Source organism: Rhopalosiphum padi, chromosome 3, assembly GCF_020882245.1.
Source record: "Rhopalosiphum padi isolate XX-2018 chromosome 3, ASM2088224v1, whole genome shotgun sequence".
NCBI lineage: Eukaryota > Metazoa > Arthropoda > Insecta > Hemiptera > Aphididae > Rhopalosiphum > Rhopalosiphum padi.
Genome location: NC_083599.1, coordinates 43365289 through 43385656, shown reverse-complemented (window position 1 = coordinate 43385656; position 20368 = coordinate 43365289). Strand labels below are relative to the sequence as shown.

The 20368-nt window shown below is 27.0% G+C and overlaps 2 protein-coding genes across 5 annotated transcripts; both read left to right on the top strand.

Annotated features, from left to right (window-relative positions):
• Positions 1-295: 295 nt before the first annotated feature.
• Positions 296-5931, top strand: LOC132926669 (uncharacterized). Of its 4 annotated transcripts, none has more exons than XM_060991062.1 (12): positions 296-454; positions 3443-3661; positions 3736-3858; positions 4054-4233; positions 4319-4399; positions 4494-4544; positions 4638-4718; positions 4792-4857; positions 5022-5087; positions 5168-5412; positions 5471-5630; positions 5794-5931. In XM_060991062.1, exons 2-12 carry the CDS (start codon positions 3463-3465, stop codon positions 5922-5924), a joined length of 1383 nt encoding a protein of 460 aa, XP_060847045.1. In that variant the 5' UTR covers positions 296-454; positions 3443-3462; the 3' UTR covers positions 5925-5931. The 4 variants fall into 4 exon arrangements, with proteins under 4 accessions (XP_060847045.1, XP_060847046.1, XP_060847043.1 ...); XM_060991063.1 differs by having other exon boundaries at positions 3433-3661; positions 4494-4535; XM_060991060.1 differs by having other exon boundaries at positions 3433-3661.
• Positions 5932-10246: 4315 nt separating this feature from the next.
• LOC132925062 (uncharacterized) lies at positions 10247-19278 on the top strand. The gene is made up of 5 exons (XM_060989488.1): positions 10247-10514; positions 14209-14406; positions 18020-18156; positions 18318-18640; positions 18927-19278. Exons 1-5 carry the CDS (start codon positions 10436-10438, stop codon positions 19276-19278), a joined length of 1089 nt encoding a protein of 362 aa, XP_060845471.1. The 5' UTR covers positions 10247-10435.
• The last annotated feature ends 1090 nt before the right edge of the window (positions 19279-20368 follow it).

Below are 20368 nucleotides of genomic sequence, written 5' to 3'. Positions count from 1 at the left end.
AGTAACTATTGTAATAATTATATACGATAAGACCGGTTGGTATATAGATATAAACTTCAACGGTTCGAAACCATATTTATATTATTATTATTGGTCTTTCCCCGAAATACGAACACAGTATTATAATATTACATAGCAATAGCTAAATTTAAGTAAATGTTGGTAATTCTTCAGTTGTTTGTGTTAGTTCGTGGCTTCGTGCACTCGTCACTCGTGTCCCTGGCCTCTGCGTACTTGCTAGGTTTAAGTAATAATTTTATTGTTGTTCGCGTGTATATCGGTATCAACATTTAACACTATATTGTAGGTATATAAACGGTTTTTCTTTATTTCACTACGTCGTTGTCGTCGTCGTATAAGTGTACCGCGTCCGACCCGTCGTCGTCGTATATTAACTGCGTTTAGTGCATTATTTTATTTTTTTTTTTTGTGAATTTATGTCATTGAAAATAAGGTAAGTATTACTGTTACTAAGTAATAAGTATTATACTTAGATACCTATAATATAATGTAATGTATAGTCAGTACGTAAAATACTCAAATGTATTTTGATTATTGGCAGAAGCTTATTTATTAATACCTGCCTATAGCCTATAATAATTTGATTTTTAAATATATTATACTGTTGGTACTTAATACTTATGCATTTTAAGTTGTACCTACTTGTATTACACTTTAAAATATAATATTATGTACTTATCTAATTTTTAAAGTGGTAGTATAATAATTATTTATTCTACCAGTTTTGTATTATATTTAAAAATGTTTTTATTATCTGCTGTGTTTGTATTTTATTAAGTCTAATAATTTACCTATTGTTTGGTATTGAACCCTGTATTCTATATTTCTCAATTCACTATTACTTTTACAGTTTATTTGAAATTCATTGTATTAGAACTTCTAATTGTATTCTTTGAAAAGCATATTCTATACTTTATTATGTCATATTCAACCATTAGCAAATCTACTAAGCGCAGAAGGTATTTAGAGGAATTAGAATTGATAGAACTGGATAATGAAAGTATTCATAGTGAACCAGAAAGTATAGTTCAACCAAATGTATCTAGTTGTAGTGCCAGTTTAAATCTAAATTCCGAATCAAACTCTTTACTGTTACCAAATCTAATTCATAATTTACCTCACTTTGATAGTAATAATATCTGTGATGATGAATATGATGCAATTAGTTTTTCATCCAATTCTGATATTGAGGATGAGGATAAATTAAGTTTTACTAATGAATATCCAAATGAACATCACTCCCTAGATAATGAAACAGATTCATCAATTTTACACAATTTAGCTAAATGGGCCGTATCTTATAATATTTCTCAAGTTGCTTTGAGTGCATTATTGAAGGTTTTAAAAATGCATAAGTGTCATAATTATTTTCCTGTAGATGCCAGAACTATATTAAAAACCAAGTCATCTGTTCAACCTTTGCAAGTACAGACAGTGACACCCGGTAGTTTTTATTATTTCTCAATATGTAATAGTTTGAAGAGTATTTCTGATTCTGACTATGAATATTTTGTTGAAGACAAAATCAAAATAGTTGTAGGGATTGATGGTCTGCCCTTGACCAAAAGTTCATCTAGCTGTTTTTGGCCAATACTTGGATATGTTCGTCATCCTGTTTATAAACCTCATGTTTTTTTAATTGGGTTATATTGGGGTAAAGATAAGCCTCTCAACTGCAATCCTTTTTTGTTAGAATTTGTGAATGAAACAAAAGCATTATATGAAACAGGGTTTCAAACAGCATTTGGTATAAAACAAGTAATTATAGATACTATATGTTGTGATTTACCAGCAAAGAGTTTCATCTTAAAAACTAAAGGACATACTGGTTATTATTCGTGTACTAGGTGTTTAATAAGTGGTTTTTATTTTGAACATAGAGTCTGTTTTCCCGATACAGATTGTATTACTAAGAGAACTCACTTAGATTTTTTAAATAGAACTGATGAAGAATTCCATATGACTGATGAAGTTTCTATTATCACTGAAATACCTGGTATAGATATAGTAAATAGTATTAGCATTGACTATATGCATCTAGTTTGCTTAGGAGTGACAAAAAAATTAATTTTGTTGTGGCTTGGATGCATTAAAAATGCACCTGTTTCGGTTAGATTGCAAAGTAAAAAAGTCAATGATATTACTAAAGAACTACTTTTAGCATTGAGACTTTCAGTATGTAGTGATTTTTCTAGAGTTCCTCGGGGGTTGAATGAAGTTAATAGGTGGAAGGCAACTGAATTTCGTCAATTCCTTCTTTATACTGGCCCAGTTGTTCTACAAACCATTTTAAATAGTGAATACTACTTACATTTTCTTTCTTTACATGTTAGTTTTCGAATTCTTTTAGCACCAAATGTTAGCACAGACCTTGTTAATTTTGTTGAAAAATTATTAAAATATTTTGTAGACAAATTTCGTGAAATATATGGTAAAGAATTTATGTCACTTAATGTACACAACTTATTGCACATTGTTGATGACTATAAGAAATTTGGTGCCCTCGATAGTTGCTCATGTTTTCCATTTGAAAACTACATGAAAACTCTTAAAAAAATGATAAGAAAACATGAGAAACCATTGGAGCAGGTTATAAAACGATATCATGAATTTCAAATGTTTGGTGAGTATGAATTGAATGCAAGGTCTGGGTCTAGTATCAATATAAAATATTTAAAAATATATAGCGGTGGACCATTGCCTGAAGACTGCATAAAACCGGAATTTAAAATTGCTATAAAAGATAATATAAAAATTAATATAAAATCATTTTCTGATGCTTACATAGGTTATACTTTTGAAGGCAAACTTAATATTTTTAAAGTTGTTAATATATGTGTTCATAAAAGTAGTAAAAAAAAAGTATTTGTAGCTCAATCATTCAATACAATTCATCCGTTTTATGAAAAACCAATTAATAGTATGAAAATAGGTATAGCTATTGTGAATGAACTGTCTAATCACCTTATTACAATTAATATAGAAACTTGTGATTTTTCAAAATATGTTATTCTAAACAATAGTCTTGGTAATAAAGTTGCTTTTCCTATTTTACATTCATCTAATAACTAGTACAGTAATTAAGAGGTTGTAATTAAATTGTCTATATTATATAATTTAGTTTTTTTGTAAATATGCTCTTAATTTTAAATATTAATATATATAGTAATATTGTAATTAAATTATTTTGAATACCTATTATAATATGATAAAATACTTTATTACCCTATTATAGTGGTTGAGCTTGAATAGTTACTTATTATGTTTTGTTATTTTAAACATTTAATTCTTTAAAATGATATTAGTATTTTTAATTTGTTCCTGATATTTATATTTTAAAATTATGAATTTTGTTGACATAATTTATTTTTCATATCTGCCACTAGTTTTGTTAATTTATTAAAACTTCAGTTGTTTTTAGTTTTTACAAGCATTGAAAAAATGGCCACATATTCTGTTGTTCATTTTTTTGGAGATAATAGTGTAGCAGCCGTTCCAAGATTTTGGTATTCAGATAAAAAAAGTACTTGCGCATGGCCAAAAAAACCTCACAATACCAAAAAATTGATCGAGCAATGTAGCATACCCAACAAAATTGAATATGAGTATTTAGAAGCAAGAGTAATGAGCTCAGGAATAGGTAATAATTGTGTAATTACAAATATAATGTTTATAAGTTAAAATATTTTATGTGTGATTTTTACTTTTGATTAGAATCTTTAGCAGCTGCAAAACAAAAAGCTAAAAAAGCCATGTACATTTCCGATCTTGATGAAGATGAAATTAAACCTAAGACTAAAAAACTTAAAACATCAATTGATTGCCCCGTTTTTTCAGGTAAATATAATAGTAAATAATTAATTAATATTATTTATTAACATATATACTTCATTTGTACAAAGTTATCTATGTATTATCTATTGAAAAAGCTATATAGTGTTCTAATATTATGTATATCAATAGAATATAATATGATTTATACAGTAGGCATTTTAATTACTAATTAAATTTCTATGAATAAATGATTTATAGAAAATTATATTGCTCCTGAAAATCTGTCCGAAAATTCTCTACATTTACCTGGAAGTAATATAAAGAAATGTGAAACTGTAGTCAGTCAACCTTTTGCTGCTTCAAAGCAGCCTTTAATTGATAAGTCACCTGTTTCAATTAGTGGTTGGTCACCATCACCTCTAAAAGCTGCTGCTAAAGGTAACTTATTATAAAATAATAACTAATAAGCATCCCCAAATAAATTGTCTATAAATAATTACTAAACTTTGACTGATTAATATAGACCACATAAAAAATGCATCTACGGATAAAATATCATTAAAAACAATCGATTCATGTACTAAAAAAGTTATCTCCACTACAGGTATGTTCCAAAATATCAGTATTAAACGATAAACAATATATAGTTAATAAAGTGTGCAAATGGTTAATAATATTTCAATTGATTTTCTTTTTAGTTTCAAGAAAACTTGAATTTGGTGATTATAAAGACAAACCATGTAAATATTGTAAATATATTTACAAATATTAGCGTGATATATTTTTATATAGTATAAGATTTAGGTGCTTACAGTATATTACATTTTTTTTTTAATTTACAGACAACAAAAAAATAAATTTTGACATGCTGTCAGATGAAGAATCTTTTGGAACACCAATTATGAAAAATAAAGTTTCTCCATGTACGTTTATGCGAATTATTTGAAATCAATTATTGGATATATAATAATAATAATATTTATTTATTGTTTCTAGTTATAAACAAAGTTACACATAATAATGAACAAACATTAAAGTCCAATACCAATGACCGAAAAAAAAGTAAAAACAAGATTAATATATACCTAGTTATAATCACGGCATTAGAAGATCTACTAAGACCGTGGTTATAAATTAGTTAATTAAAATAACATTTTTTACATACAAAAATATCTGATATTCTATAGTGATATTATAGTGTTTTTTTTTCAATTGCATTATTATAGGTTGTACACCATTACAAACAATTGATAGCGGTTCTCGAATCTGTAGTAATTCGGCAGTTGATAATGGTTAGTTTATAGTATAATGGGTCTATCAATACCTAATAGCAATTCAAACTGTATTACTTTAAACTTCAAACTTATTATAGGTACTCAAAAAATATTGAAGTCTATATTAAAAAATATGGTATACATTCAAACTGACATTAAACATCTAAGTATGCAACAAAAAGAAATTCTATCTAAACTAGATAGTACATCAATGTTAAAAAACAGTATTAAGTGTTCATCTAACAATGAATTCTTAGACAACTTCAACTGGCCAATAAATGAACTTGAATATCTTGAAGTTATCGAAGAAAAAATAAAAGATCAAGATATGCGTGACTATTTGGTATGCAAATAATTAATTAACATTTTTTTTATAAATTACAATAAAATGTTTGTTTTAGGTAAATGACTTGTCACATTTGGGAGGAAATTCTATAAAAGCTATTATAAAGAGAATAGTTTATAAATTATTTACTGATGTCTTACTATCCAATTTTTCATTTACTGGCAAAAAGGGGAAACAGAAGTTTTGTAAACTAAATTTATGTTCTGTTATTTTTGGTAAGAATAATACAGTTAGGTATCTAATTATTAATATACATTTAATTTGACCTGAACATTAAAAGCTATTAATGTAATAATATATCATTACTGTTATGATAGCAGTTCTAGATCATAAACTTTTTTTATAACTTAAATTACAGATATATGTACTTGATTTTAGATGCTGTTAAAAATCAAACCAAGGTGAAGAATGTCGACCAAAATGAAATGGAGGAACGATTGAAATACCATTTAGCACAAGCTCCGTTTAATGTAAAAAGATTAAATGATAAAATTAGTGAAAGTGTATAATTAATGGTTAATAAGTATTTTATATTGTAATAATTTTATTATATATATGAATAAAATTAATATATAATAAATTGTTCATACATCAAAGTAATAAAATTGTTTATTTCTAAATTAAATTCTTCAATTTTCTAGTAAAATATTTAATATTATAATGTTAAAGTGTTCAAGAGAAGGGAGGTGTTATACAAATCTTAATAAATGGGGTATAATTAAAAATAATGAAATAATTATTTCCAAGTGCGTAATACTGATACATTTTTGAGGGAGTTTGAACCCCAAAAAACCCTTTCTAATGTATGGTTTTGTTAGTATTATGTATTTATAATATATTTTCTGTATAATAAATGAATACATATCTATAAGGTCTAAGGTTAATGCAATATTAAAATATAATATTGCTGAGGTATTACAAAGCAATTTTAAATAAAATTTAGTTTTTAAAGTTGGTTCAACATTACAAAAGGGTTCAAACAATGAAATTTAAACTTTAATTAAGATTTAATAAACATTTATTCAAAGAATTTTAAATGTTGATTTAATATATCTTTATTCAATATTTAATATTTAATATTTAATAGGCTTTTATTAAATATATCTATGTTGTGTGGGTAAAGTTTTAATTCTAAAATTTTAAAAGAAATTAAATCTGCAAGTTTTGTGTCTGTACAAGCAGATGAAACTACCGATGTTTCATGTCGATCACAAATGAGCCTAATATTTCGATATGTTATAGATCAAAATATTTTAGAAAGATTTATTGTTATTTTTTATGTATCTAAAGACAAAACAGCGTCGGGCTTAGCAGCAGTGATAAATGCTGAAATTATAAAATGGGAAATAGGAAATAAAATTGTAAGTCAAACTTACGATGGAGCTTCGGTAATGGCCGGTGGAAAAAATGGTGTTCAAAATTGAATAAGACAAATATACCCAAATGCGTTATTTATACATTGTTATGCCCATCAATTAAATTGAGTGTTGCTTCATAGTGCAGTTTGATTGTATTTACGACTTAATAATTTTATTTTATTTATTATGTACTTTTTAATTAAAATTCAGTTCATTTTTTTAGGCATATACATAAATTAATTTGGTGAGACCAACAAAAATGCAAAAATAAAAAATTAAGGGACACCCAAACTTACATATTATGAAAAATATGCATTGTGTAAACGTAGATATTCGTAAATATTCAACAAAAGTACTTCAGATTTTAACGAAGTATCAAGTATATATCAAAATATCAAATACATTTATTTATTTTATATCCATAAATATTTGTAATAAATACATGTAATTTATACGTCAAGTACGTGTTAAATACCAACGATTAATCTTGGTTAAATAGTTATTTTTTGAACTAGTGGTAAATTATCTAAATATTAAATAAAAAACGTAATTTGTTGTTAATAATACAAAACATATAAACATAATATTCGTATGTATGTTTACTGGATAGTTAATACATCAAAAATATAGATTCTTATATGTCTATAATAAGTGGTTCATTGTTTAAATTGCATAACGCGGACACTTTGTACTATTATATACATAAAGTTTATATTAATGTATATAGTAAAAACCTAAGTGTTAAGTGTATATAATGTAAATTATTATTTATTACAATGTAAAAATTAAATATAAAAAAAATTAAATTTATTAAAAACGTTATAAAATATAGTTTATTACTATTAGTCAAAATAATTAATTCAAATCAATTGAAAATGTGTGCAATATAAATATAAATAAAAATAATATAGAAAAATAATCTATGTCAAAAACGAAAAATAATGTTAAAACCGACATATGTATAATAGATGGAATTTAAAAATTCAAAATGTTTTGGTGCTGGTTGCATAAAGTTAATAGTTTATTATTTTCACTGAAATTAGATTTTTGTTTCTTATTTAGCCTATCGCCAAATTCGTCCAATTGTATGCCCGCGAAACTGTCCAAAAACTCAGAGAATGTATAAGATACATATAGATTTACCAAATAATATATAATAATAAATATTGTTTTCTATTCATTTTGTTTTATTTCAATTTGAACAATAACAATGGCCAATTTTATAATTTTCCACTTCATAATTTTAGATATTTTTAATGTGAGCCTAAAAACTGGAGACAAATTCAGCGAATGCTTAAAATCTGACATAAACCAAATAACGACACGATCAGTACTCGTCTTTATGTGTTTACTTAAAAAATATATTCAGAATTAAGAATTAAATAAAAATCATAAAATTAATCAGTTCAATTATGGTTATTAATTATTATATTAATATATATTTAATATACTAAAAATTTTAAAAATTATAAATGTTATCATATTTCAATTGACCATATTAGTAATATGACATTAACCAATAGTAAAAAAATGGTATATTTTATGTATAACCATGATTCATGAACCACATATACATTACAATGGTTGATAAATAGATTAAAAATACTCTCCAAGTCTTAAGGAATTTATTGCTATAACTTTTATAAAAAATAGAGTCCAGTAGATAGTCCCTGGTTAAATGGAAAAAAATTATTATAATTTAATATATTAAATAAACAAATTAAAATGCATAGAAGCTTAGGTAGATTGCATACAAATTAAAACAGATCAATAATTAATCATTCAATATAATTTAATACATAATATTGATTTTATCTGTGTTTTTTTTTTATTTTTTTCTTGTTTGTATGTCTACAATACATAATACATACCTATGTTACATGTATACATATGTGCCGTTGGTGGAAATAACTAATAAACAGCGTCATCTTTACCGCAGTAGACTATAAGTGGCCAATGAAATAACTCTTATTAAATCTAATGTTTATTAATTATTTTCTAGAATTCTAGATAGTTCAATTTTTTTTTCTATTTAATAACAAAAGTATAAATAAGATTATATTATGCTACAGTTGCATAATTTTATAAGCATCTAGTACCTACCTAATTAAAAGATTATTATAAGATAACAAAATTATTATATTTATTATCTTATTATAACCATAATTTAATGGTCAATATTGTAAAATTTAAATAATACATTAATAAGCCTAACATAGTTCAACATTTTGTATATTATTTAATAATTAATTGCTGCTAACTTAATTTCTTATTTTTATTCTTTATTCAGTCTTTAGTAAAATTATTATATTAATTTTCTTATTATTTCCGTCGAAACGTGAAAATGGTTTAAACCGGGAGTCACCAACTAATTTCTATGGAGGACGGAGGTCCGTTTTGAAACTTACCTAACTGGCCAGGGTCCTCAACAGTTTTAATGATTTTTACATACGTTGTAATAAATACCTTTTTTTTTTTTAATTAGTATTTATATTTATCGATTTATTTATGTATTTACCAAACTATAATAGGTAAAATAATAAGTATACACTTTAACACATAGTTTTTATTTATTTATATTTTAAAAATTTTAAAATCTACTCCATGGCATTGTAAAATTGTGTTCAAGTTCAGCAGCCCGCCAGTTGGTGACTCCAAATCTAGATTACCTGACTATGTATCTGTAGTTTATTCAAATTCCCATTTTTACTTCTTCATTTTTTTTCCACGCCCACTGAAATAGCTATTTGAGATTTACACCTGTTTCCGGTCATACAAGAATGATATTAAACAAATTGATTTCTATAATGTATTATCAACATAATTCGATATTAGAAAAAATATTTTTCATAATCCGTGAACGGCGAGAACCGAATGTACACTTTCTAAAATATCAATAACACACAACATATAGTATATGGAATTTACCACCAGATTTTATAATTCCAATGTTAACGTTAATAATAAAGAAGCATAACAAATTTTTAAGCTAATATTGTAACAAATTCACACTATTGTTTCTGTGGACGTAATAGGGGAGGATGGGGCTCAGGAGAGTTTAGAAGTGTTACTAAGTTAATTAATTTTAATACTATAAATTCTAGTTTATAGGTTATCTTTATTATTAATTGTATAATTTATAATATTTATATAGCCAAGTTATAATTATTAATATAATAATAGTAATAATATTATGTTGGTAGAGGTTTTTATCGGAATTTTGTTTTAACGTCCCATAAACAGTTTATGGCTTAAATAATAACGGCTTGCCGCTGTGTTTTACAAACTGCATCGTCGTCTGAATTTCTACATCACGCGTTGAGCAGCGAACGTGTGCGTGCGGGTACACATTCTTTACACATATTATTGTTTGGTGAGCGGAGGGCCAGGTAGTAAGCCTGTGACGTTATTACTAAATGCAGGTGGTGGTGGAAAACATCTACCACCACTACCGCTATCGAAGTGGCTTATAAAATGTTTTGCGGAGGGTACATCACGATCAGTGCGCATTCCATTGACCATTTTACTTTGTTCACTAGTACACCGGTCTTCCCAACACGTTTCTTTAAACCAAATCCAAATATTTAATTTTATTCACGCCATTTGTTTACTGATATTATTGTTTTCATTTTCTCGACCTGCATTTACTAAAACGCAACACCATGACGTCAATAATTGTTGTACTGATAATAACCATCACTATTACCAGTGGCGGGGCCAAGGAAAATACTTTGCCAAGAGGTGAGTACATATATTAATTTTAGTATTTCATTTTTTGTTAGAATATAATTATAAAATTATTTTTGTTATTATTTATGAATACATTTTTACAATTTTGATTTTAAACGTAGTATTTTGATGAATGTACCTATTGTTTTTGTGATGAAATGGCTTTTTTGTGGTGTTTTATCACTTTATGAAGCACTAAAAACGGTTAGATTTTCTACTTCAATATATTATCTGGTAGTAAAACGAATGTAATTATTAATCATCGTTTAAATTTAGAAATTCAGTCTATACATACCATATCTATATAATATACCTATTACGTATATATATATATAAATGAGTCCAACCATATATCATATTCTTTATGGGTGTACATAAAACTACTAAAAACTAATTTCAATAAATGTTTTATCAATATTTGTCGGGATGCGTATGGCTACAGCTAATTTCAAATTTCGGTTTCTAAAGAAAGATTTTTGAATTAATGTTGTTCTTAATCACGAAAATAATGATTTTCTTGTTATTTTTTGGTTCCTTTTGGTAACGGGCGTATATCGATTGCGTCGAAATGACCTTTATACCTGTAAAAAATCTATCTTTTCCGCCAAACTTGTTTATATATTGATTCCGCTGAACATTTTTATTTATTGATTCCACCGGTTATTAATCCGCTGAATGTTTGTAAATTATTTATTTTAATAATAACAAAATGTAAAAGCTTACATTTTAACATAACATAAAAAACTAATTTGCACTTCACTCGTAACAAAATTACGCGTCAGTTTTTATACATCTTAATTAATATAATCTATAATGTTGTAAAAGAGACATATTTTATTACATTTGGTAATAATGGTACAGTGGTATTATTAAAAAAAACCAATTCAAATATTGTCGTCCACAACAAAAAATATAACACAATTATACAGATATTATGACAAAAAAGCAATTAAATACAAAGTAAAATGTATTAAAATAGTAAAACAATAAAATTGAAATACTTAGTTTTTTTATAAAATACTTTATAATTTATTTAAAACACCAAAAAGGCAAAAATAGGTAGTACAGTATAAATAATAAATAATAATTAGTGTATTGTAGTGTTAAGTTGATTTATTTTTTAGAGTAGTTGTTCAATGTCAGTTTTATATACTGAATTAATTTTTTTATTTAAATAATCGTCAAAATTGTTGCTGTATAAATATTTTTCTTCATAATTTTTGTTTTTTCTTATCTTATTACTGTCCATCCCTCTTATTATATAAGAATCAGTTTTTTTCTTAAATTTCATACAAAACAAAAATATATTTGGGTGTGGTTTGTTGAATTGCGTATTAAGTTTCGAATGGAACGATTCGCAACTGTAAGTAGTTCATCAATATAATTATCACATATATATGTATAATTACAGATTTTTTTTATCTTTTACATCAAGAACGTCTGACATAAAATCTTCAATAAAGCTTTTACTTACTTCTTCTACATTTAATTACGGCAAACCAAATATTCATTTCAATCACTATCCAATTTCGCTGTTGGCATTCTTGTACCTATTCAAATATAAACCTAAAATATAGTTAACGTATATATTTAAATGCAAAAATAAAAATAATTAGTAATTACCAAAGTTTTGTATATGTCGCCACCAATTTTGAGTCAGATGATATCTGCATCCAATTATCTTAATTTGTGGCTATATAAATTTCGCTCCGACATGTATAGCTTCTTCAAAGTCAGCAATAAGTGTAGTTAGCTTCAAATGTGCTAAGCGTTTCTTTTTAATGCACTTGCATATGTATTTACATATTTATCTGACAGTAAAAAGTACGACAATGGAACATAATGTTCATTTTTAAAAATCTGGATAGTTAATAGTAGATAAAAATATTTAGGGCAACTATAAAATGTACCATATATTATATAAATATTTTGTTACATGAACAGTCATTTCAAATTTGAAATTGTAGAGTAAAATAAAATATTGTTTGTAGAGTCTGCATCGAGAATTTCTTAATCTTAATTTCCTATTGTTGTAATCTTCCGATTTATCATTACTTCGATGACTTCAGAAATGTTTTTTCAGTTTTTTGGTAACGTTGGATAAGAAGATCGACGAGACTGGTACAAACATTGATATATTATCTATATTATTTACATCAGTACCACTAAATAATTTTTATTGTTCAGAATATTTTTGGATTTCTTTGTTAATGATTTTTGCTGGTCTTTTTATTCATCTACACATTTTCGTTTTAATTGATTTGAAAATATTTTTTTGTTTCTAACAGATTCGGGTTCATTTTTGTGGTTATGTAAGTTTCCATCTTTTACGTTTGTCTTAATATCACGAACAACCGGAACAACATATATTTTTGCAGTACACTTTTTATTAACACATTGCCATTTATAGAAATCTAAGTATTTAACATATGCTTTATTATAAAAGTTATAATCGTTATATAAAAATATAATATTAATTGATTTTTCCATTCTCAATAACGATTTCAAAATTCATTTTTAAACGGTGCAATTAAGACGCGAACAAGACTAGAACTGTCACTAAATATTCATTATTTGGACACAGAACATATTGAAAAATGAACAATATTTAAGTTTATGGTCGATAAGACGTGTGCTTATTTTTATTTCTAATAATACCAATGTACCTACAATCTACATGTAATACAATATGTCTCTTATCGATACAACTTTATAGATTATATTGATTAAGATGTTGGAAGACCGACGCGATAATATGCGATAACTACGTAGATGGGCGATTGTGAACTCCGCCAGTTTTTTTTCTTACCTGAAATGGGTATATGCAAACTACACCAAATCAAAAAAATTCGAAATCGAAAAATAAATGATAGTGTTACAAGATACTATAAATAGGTACACTAATGGAGTAATACAAGACTTAGAATATTTATAAATTGTATTACATCATTTTAGTTTAGATACATGACATAACTAATAACTATATATTTTTGGATAATTAAGTACAGGGCCTCCACATACAATATCGGGCGCCTGTACTAAATGTTTGTCCGGGCTCTTTATAAGACTTTATAAAAGTTACAAATAAATTTCAACGGGCCCCTGTACTCAAGGTCCATCAGCTCCCCCTTCTCCTTGTGATGGCCTTGATTAGGTATAACGATTATCTATATGATTTTTTTACTATGATTTAAATATTTAATCTTAATGTGAACAATATGATAATACATTATATAATTTTTTTTTTAATAATAACATATTCATTTTATACTACTACTTGATTGAGAAAATCTCTTCTAAAATAAATGTATACTGTTAATTTATAAAACTATTAATATTATATTATAACAAGAATGTATACCGTGACTTTACATGTGAATAAATAGACCAATAATCTAGGCTTTTTCAAAATACAATTTTGCATCATACAATAATTATTTGAATATATTAAGAATTATACTTATTTTTAATGGAATTATTTTTAGATTATAAATTATTTATTACAATCAATATTTACTACAACACCCATCATCACTATTATTTACCTTTTTCCACAAATTAAAATTATAGTTAGTTGTTTTTAGTTAATTACACAAATATTTTGAGTAATTAACTTTTTTTACAAATAATTTTTCTAGCAAGACTCCTGCTTAATCCATCATAAAAATCAAATGAACTGATTTCCTTTATTTACTATGTATTACAGTTGCTCCACCAATCTATGATAGTTGCCCGTCACTTGAATCTGCGGAATATCAAGTAACCATGATAGATTCGGTCAAATCTTTGGTTAGTGGTTGTGCCTACATCAGCTACAATTATTCTCTGAACTCAGTCTCACAACAATCATTAAGACTGTGGTTTGGTACTGTAGAGTATAACAGCCAAAGTTGCCATTATCAGGGTACGTATAACAAATAATAATTTTGGTAAAATACAGGATTCTGCACTGTGACCGTGATTAGGAAAACTTTTCCTGTTTAATAATAATAAAACTCGTAGTAACGTGAGTTAATTAATTAACAATTTAAATTACCTAGGCAATATTAAATTTTCCAATATACAGTAGAACGTTGATTATCCGCACCACAAAATTGTAGTACAAATTTATTTTGTGTTTAATTTAATTTAATTTAGTTTTATCGTGGATTCGTGTATAAATTATGAAATGCGAAATTATTTTATTATCTACTGCTGTTCACTCAAATGTACCATGTACGTCATACAAACGGTAAATTAGTTTTTAACTTAATTTGATTCTCCGTAAAATATAATATGTTATATGACAGTTAAATATAGCTAAAAAATTCAATATCATACTTGATGGTGCCGCTCTTTATTATATATATATAAAAAAAAATAATAATCGCGTAGTTAAAAATGTATTTATAGAATAATTTCACATAAGACTAAAATAATTTGTGTCAATAAAATATTATTATTTATTTATAAATGCCTATTGGCTATAGAGTACAGATATAATAACTACATGATGCAAGTTATTTAGGCAAATATAAAAGAGACAAGTTACAAGGAGCAAAACATAAAACATTTATGACAATATTAATCAAAAAATATAAACTACAAAACACAACTATAATGTAAAGCAGGGGTTCCCAACCTTTTTATCATCGAGTACCACCAGATACTTTTATAATCAATACGCGTACCACCTCGATTCTAAAACTAAATTAGGAGTCAAATTTTTTTAGCGTATATTTTTATTATTCATTCAATTCTTTACATTTTTATTATTCCATATTTATGAAAGTAAAAAATCATATTTTTTAGTTAAATCTAAATATTTAAATTTTAAATTACAATTTTCAAATTAATAAAAAAAAATAATAAATATAAATAATAATAAAATAAAATAAATAAAATTAATGTGATATTTGTTGTTGTTTATTTTTTACAAGAACATCAATATCAGGCTGAATGGAACTAATTTTCACTCTTAAGTCACTTTGAATATCGAGCCTACTTCTGTACTTATTTTTCAAATACAGCAATTCAGAAAATCCACTCTCACACAAATAAGTAGTGACAAATGGGGTTAAACATTGTAATGCTTGCTTTAAAAGAGTTGGGTATTCTATTTTTGTTGACATCCAAAATGAAACCAATGTTTTGTCTTTAAATGTGTCTTTCATTGAGCTGTCACTTACCATATCAATGAATGGTTCTTTGTCTTCCACGTCTTCTGGAACTTCTTTGTCTGAGGATTCTAATCCAATTTTTCTTTGAATAGTCTTCAGAAAAATATTTTGAAAAATTCATCCTCAGTGCTTCCAAATGTTTAAATATGTTAGCATTTAAATCTTCCTTCAGACAGAGTTCATTTTCATCAATAAATGAGGAAAGATTAGGAAATGCAGAAATGTCTTTTTTTTTTAATTGCGATTGATATAGATCCAATTTTCTTTTAAAAGAATTTATTTTATCATAAACGGTGAATATTGTCATATTTATGCCTTGTAAACCCATATTTAAAGTGTTGAGCTTATCAAAAATATCAGCCAAGTAGGCTAATCTAGATAACGTGAATTCATCGTTGTTGAACAAATTCTTCATGTCATCGTCTTTTTCAATCAAAAACAAATTAACTTCAGATCTCAGCTCAAACAATCTATTTAAAATCTTGCCACGAGATAACCATCTCACTTCAGTATGAAATAGCAAAGTATTAAATTGCCCTTCCATTTCTTCGCATAACAATTTGAACAGTCGAGAATTGAGGGCTCTAGCCTTAATGAAGCTTATGACCTTTACAGCGCATTTCAAAACAGAGGATAGTTGGTCAGGCATATTTTTGGAAGCCAAAGCTTCTCTATGTATCTACAATGTGTGCTTTTGCAATATGGCGCAACTTTCTGTACTCTCGATGCGATAGGCTTGTCAATTTTCCACACATAGCTTGGGCTCCGTCTGTACAAATGCCAACACATTTTTCCCAAGGCAAACCTATGGTTGAAAAATAATTGTCGATGATTTTAAAAATATTTTCAGCGTTCGTGTTTGATTCAAGTGGTTTATAAAATAAATACTCCTCATTTAATACATTGTGAAAATCATACCGAATGAAAACAAGTAGCTGTGCCATATTTGTTATATCTGTACTCTCATCTACTTGGAGAGAAAAATTGGAACACATTTTTAGTTGAGTAACCAGTATTTCTTCAATATTTGAAGCCATAGTATCAATTCTTTTCTTAACAGAATTGTTTGATAGTGGAATTTTATCCAATTCTTTAGCTACTTTTTCTCCTAAAACCGTTTGTACCATATCTTTAGCTGCAGGTAATATCAGCGTTTCACCAACTGTATGAGGCTTTCCATCTTTAACAATCCTAAGGCTGGCTAAATATGATGCTCCTAAATATTTACTGTCAATGTTAGTGAAATGAGTCATACAATTGGATTCCTTTTTAAAAAATTCCGTTTTTCTTTGAAAAAACTCAATTGGTTTATTTTCCGTTTCGGGGTGTTTAGTTTGTTGATGACGTTTTAAAAGCGAAGGTTTCATACTTTGGTTTGAAAGTGTCTCTTTACATATAACGCATAGGGGAATAGGGTTTTCACTATTTTGTGTTTCCGGTTTAATCACAAAGCCAAATTTCAAATAATTTACATCGTACTTACGATTTGGCTGTGTTTTTGATTTTTTACTAGGATTTTCAATGGAAGTAATATCTTCACCACACTTAAGAAATCTCTTCATAATTAAATTTTACGTACAAATTAAATTTAAAATAAAAGTTCTGTAGAATAAAACCACTAAAATATAGATCATTTAATACGACATACAATACGTATAGCGACACACTAAAATAACTCATTGACATTTCTTACGTATATTTTCCAATAATCGTTATCGCCAATTGAGTGGCCATAACCATATTATATAAAATATAATATAAATAACACAAACGTTAAAACTATAAGAATGCGCTTTATCGATAAGAACTATAATTAACTTAAGAGTTTATCATTATCTAAAATTCTAAATTGCTACGATTACAAACCCCATGTTATCGACATTAAATTTATTTTGATAAAATAATAATTTTATAAAATTAGCTAATATTAAATAAACTAAACTATATAATATTGAATGCAAATAGTAATAAAAAAATTTCTTCGCGTACCACCTACGAGCCTTCCTGGTACCACGGGTTGGGAACCTCTGAATTGTAAAGTATATGTTAAATAAAAAAAAAAATTATGAATATAATTTGGAAATATTTATCTTTTAACTTATTATGAATTTTGTTTTCTATTAATAAAACGATACCATCAGGTTAAATTAAACTTATAATATTATGGAGGTTACTCCGCTAATTTAATTTAACGATTTAATTATAGTACATTTCATGAAATCAGAGACTCGACAATAGCGCGACAGGTGGTTTATAATTTCTTTAAACGCACTATAGTAATAAATATATCTTATTTATGGTTGTAACTCTCTTAATATAACTTATAATTTTTTTAATCGTCGTGGGCACATTATTTAGGAATGGAATATTTTAATTTTTACTGCATGGGAAAATTACCTTCGCCAACAGAAGACACCAAAGAGGGACGTATGAGGTATATACGGTTATATGATGCAGATGCTAACAAGGCGGGAAACTCAGATCACAGATGTGCTGTAAGTATATTTAATTTAAATTTAATATGATTTAATAATCAGATTGATTATCCCATTTTTCAATTCAACAACAGAATTAGTCTATTTGACTAAAAACGTGATTTTCTCTAATTTGAACTTACTTAAATGATATCGGTTAATATTATTTTTATTCATCGCAGTTGTACAAGACAGGCATCGAAAACGCCACTACATTTCGGATGGCGGTTAGCGAGAACACTTCGTGTGATGGCCTGTTAAACATACTTTCCCGCCCAAAGATGAAGATTCCCGAGTATAACAAGGGATCCATGTTGTTATTGTTTAACAAGACCAGACTCAACACGTTGGTAACATCACCTCTGCCTGATACGACAATCACTGAGTCAATGGAGTCAATAGCCATCTCTGTTGAAGGAGACTTCCTTCAACATTTTGGAAATCGACTCAACCAATTTGGTGGCTCTTCCGCCTTGAGTACAGCGGTTCAGAATAAAACTAAAAGGTTAGTCTCATAGCAAAAACGTCTAATCAATTGTTTATAATATAAATAGTATTGTTGTAGAATATAATATAGTACTGAGTAGCAACCAAACTTAACATACTAGAAAAAAAATAACACTATAGTGTTTAAATATAGTTACAAATAAAATAAGAAATATTATTTGATCACTTTTATTTTATTACAAAAAGATAAAAATGTTTTTGTACTATTAAAGTATTATTATTTTGCCGTTTTTATTAATTATTTAATCAGTATTGTTGTTTTTTATTTTTGTATACTCAAAAAGGGAACAACGACATGCCTTACCTTACGCATTTGCTGGAGTTGGCGGACGTGGTTCAGTAATGTTCCTCTATAATTCGCAGTCGGCTATGAATGAAAATGAAGATACCGCAAATACAACCACAACAACGATGGATAAAAATAGGTTACGTGAATCATTGGAAATCGAACATATTCAAAAAAGGCGAAGGCGCTCAGTATCAAACGTTAAGTCAACATCCAAAATCGATGTTCCAGTGCTGGCAGGCATTAATCCTTTTTCTTTAATTCTTGTTAATCGTGGGCACAATAATAAAACGGGTTCTATAAAGCCACTTGGATTATGGGACCAAATTACGAAGTTATTTAAAGATTGATTAGCTATTTTATTTGAAGTATTTGTTGCAAATCGGCATAATACTATTTAAGATTTTATCTTTTGTAAACTTTTTCTACAATTCAAAATAAAAATTTTCGGAAATAAACAAAATGGTTATTTTATTTATTTTGTAGTGAGTATTTACAAACATTTATCATCAACTTTGTCTAGCGAGAATAAAATTAAATATGGACGTATTATTCTGTTTATTGTGATAATAATATTAAGACAGTGTACCAAGGTCGTAACTGGAAATTAATTTCGAGGGTGGTGGAGTTTTAGAAAACCCACACACACGTGAATATATTTAGAACTATTTATAAAATTTAAGTTCAATATTTATTTTTATATATTTTTTCGTTCGTGTGTGGCGTCCGTAGCATGCACACTGGTTTTGCTACGCTCCGTCATTTCATTCAACATTACATTATTTTACTTACATTTTTTGCGCCTAAAAGGTTCAATTAGTGTTAAAATGAATATTCAAGTGTCAGTTATATCTTATTCATGTAAAACTTGTTCTTACATCAATATGTGAAGATTTTCTGATCTAAACGTAACGTATTAATATTTTATATTTTAATTTTTATATTACACATTACAATATTAAATATTGTCGCTAGTGCTATTGCTATTTGTTATCGCTTCGGTCACTCCGTCGTCGTTATCGCGCGCCGCGCGCGGCGGTCTATAGAGACTTTGCCCCATACCTGCAATGCCACTATCTCCTACACTCCCATTCAAGGACAAAGATAAAATTAATAATTCTAAATTAATTACTACTAAGAAAATTAACGGCGACTCCAGTAATCAACGCACAATCAAATTTAATAAAAATAAATCAGCTGCTTTGAACACCTCTGATAAAATGGACACTACAAATAATGTTAACTCATCGTCGGGCGAATGGACTACATCTACTACAAATAAAACTAAAAGAATTCATTCAAATTCTTCCGATCCGAGTTCACCACGATCACCGATAAATAAAAACAAAAAACTATTCTTTTCCACAAATCGATATGAAGTTTTATCGCAAGACGATCCTCCGTCCGCACATCCGTCGAATGATAACAATGATAACAATA

Coding starts and splice junctions, on each gene's coding strand:
- LOC132926669 (XM_060991062.1), top strand. CDS start 3,463: ATGGCCACATATTCTGTTGTTCATTTTTTTGGAGATAATAGTGTAGCA. Junction 4,719..4,791: donor GAAAAATAAAGTTTCTCCAT/GTACGTTTATGC, acceptor TATTGTTTCTAG/TTATAAACAAAGTTACACAT. Junction 5,413..5,470: donor AAGATATGCGTGACTATTTG/GTATGCAAATAA, acceptor TGTTTGTTTTAG/GTAAATGACTTGTCACATTT.
- LOC132925062 (XM_060989488.1), top strand. CDS start 10,436: ATGACGTCAATAATTGTTGTACTGATAATAACCATCACTATTACCAGT. Junction 10,515..14,208: donor GGAAAATACTTTGCCAAGAG/GTGAGTACATAT, acceptor TATGTATTACAG/TTGCTCCACCAATCTATGAT. Junction 18,641..18,926: donor GTTCAGAATAAAACTAAAAG/GTTAGTCTCATA, acceptor ATACTCAAAAAG/GGAACAACGACATGCCTTAC.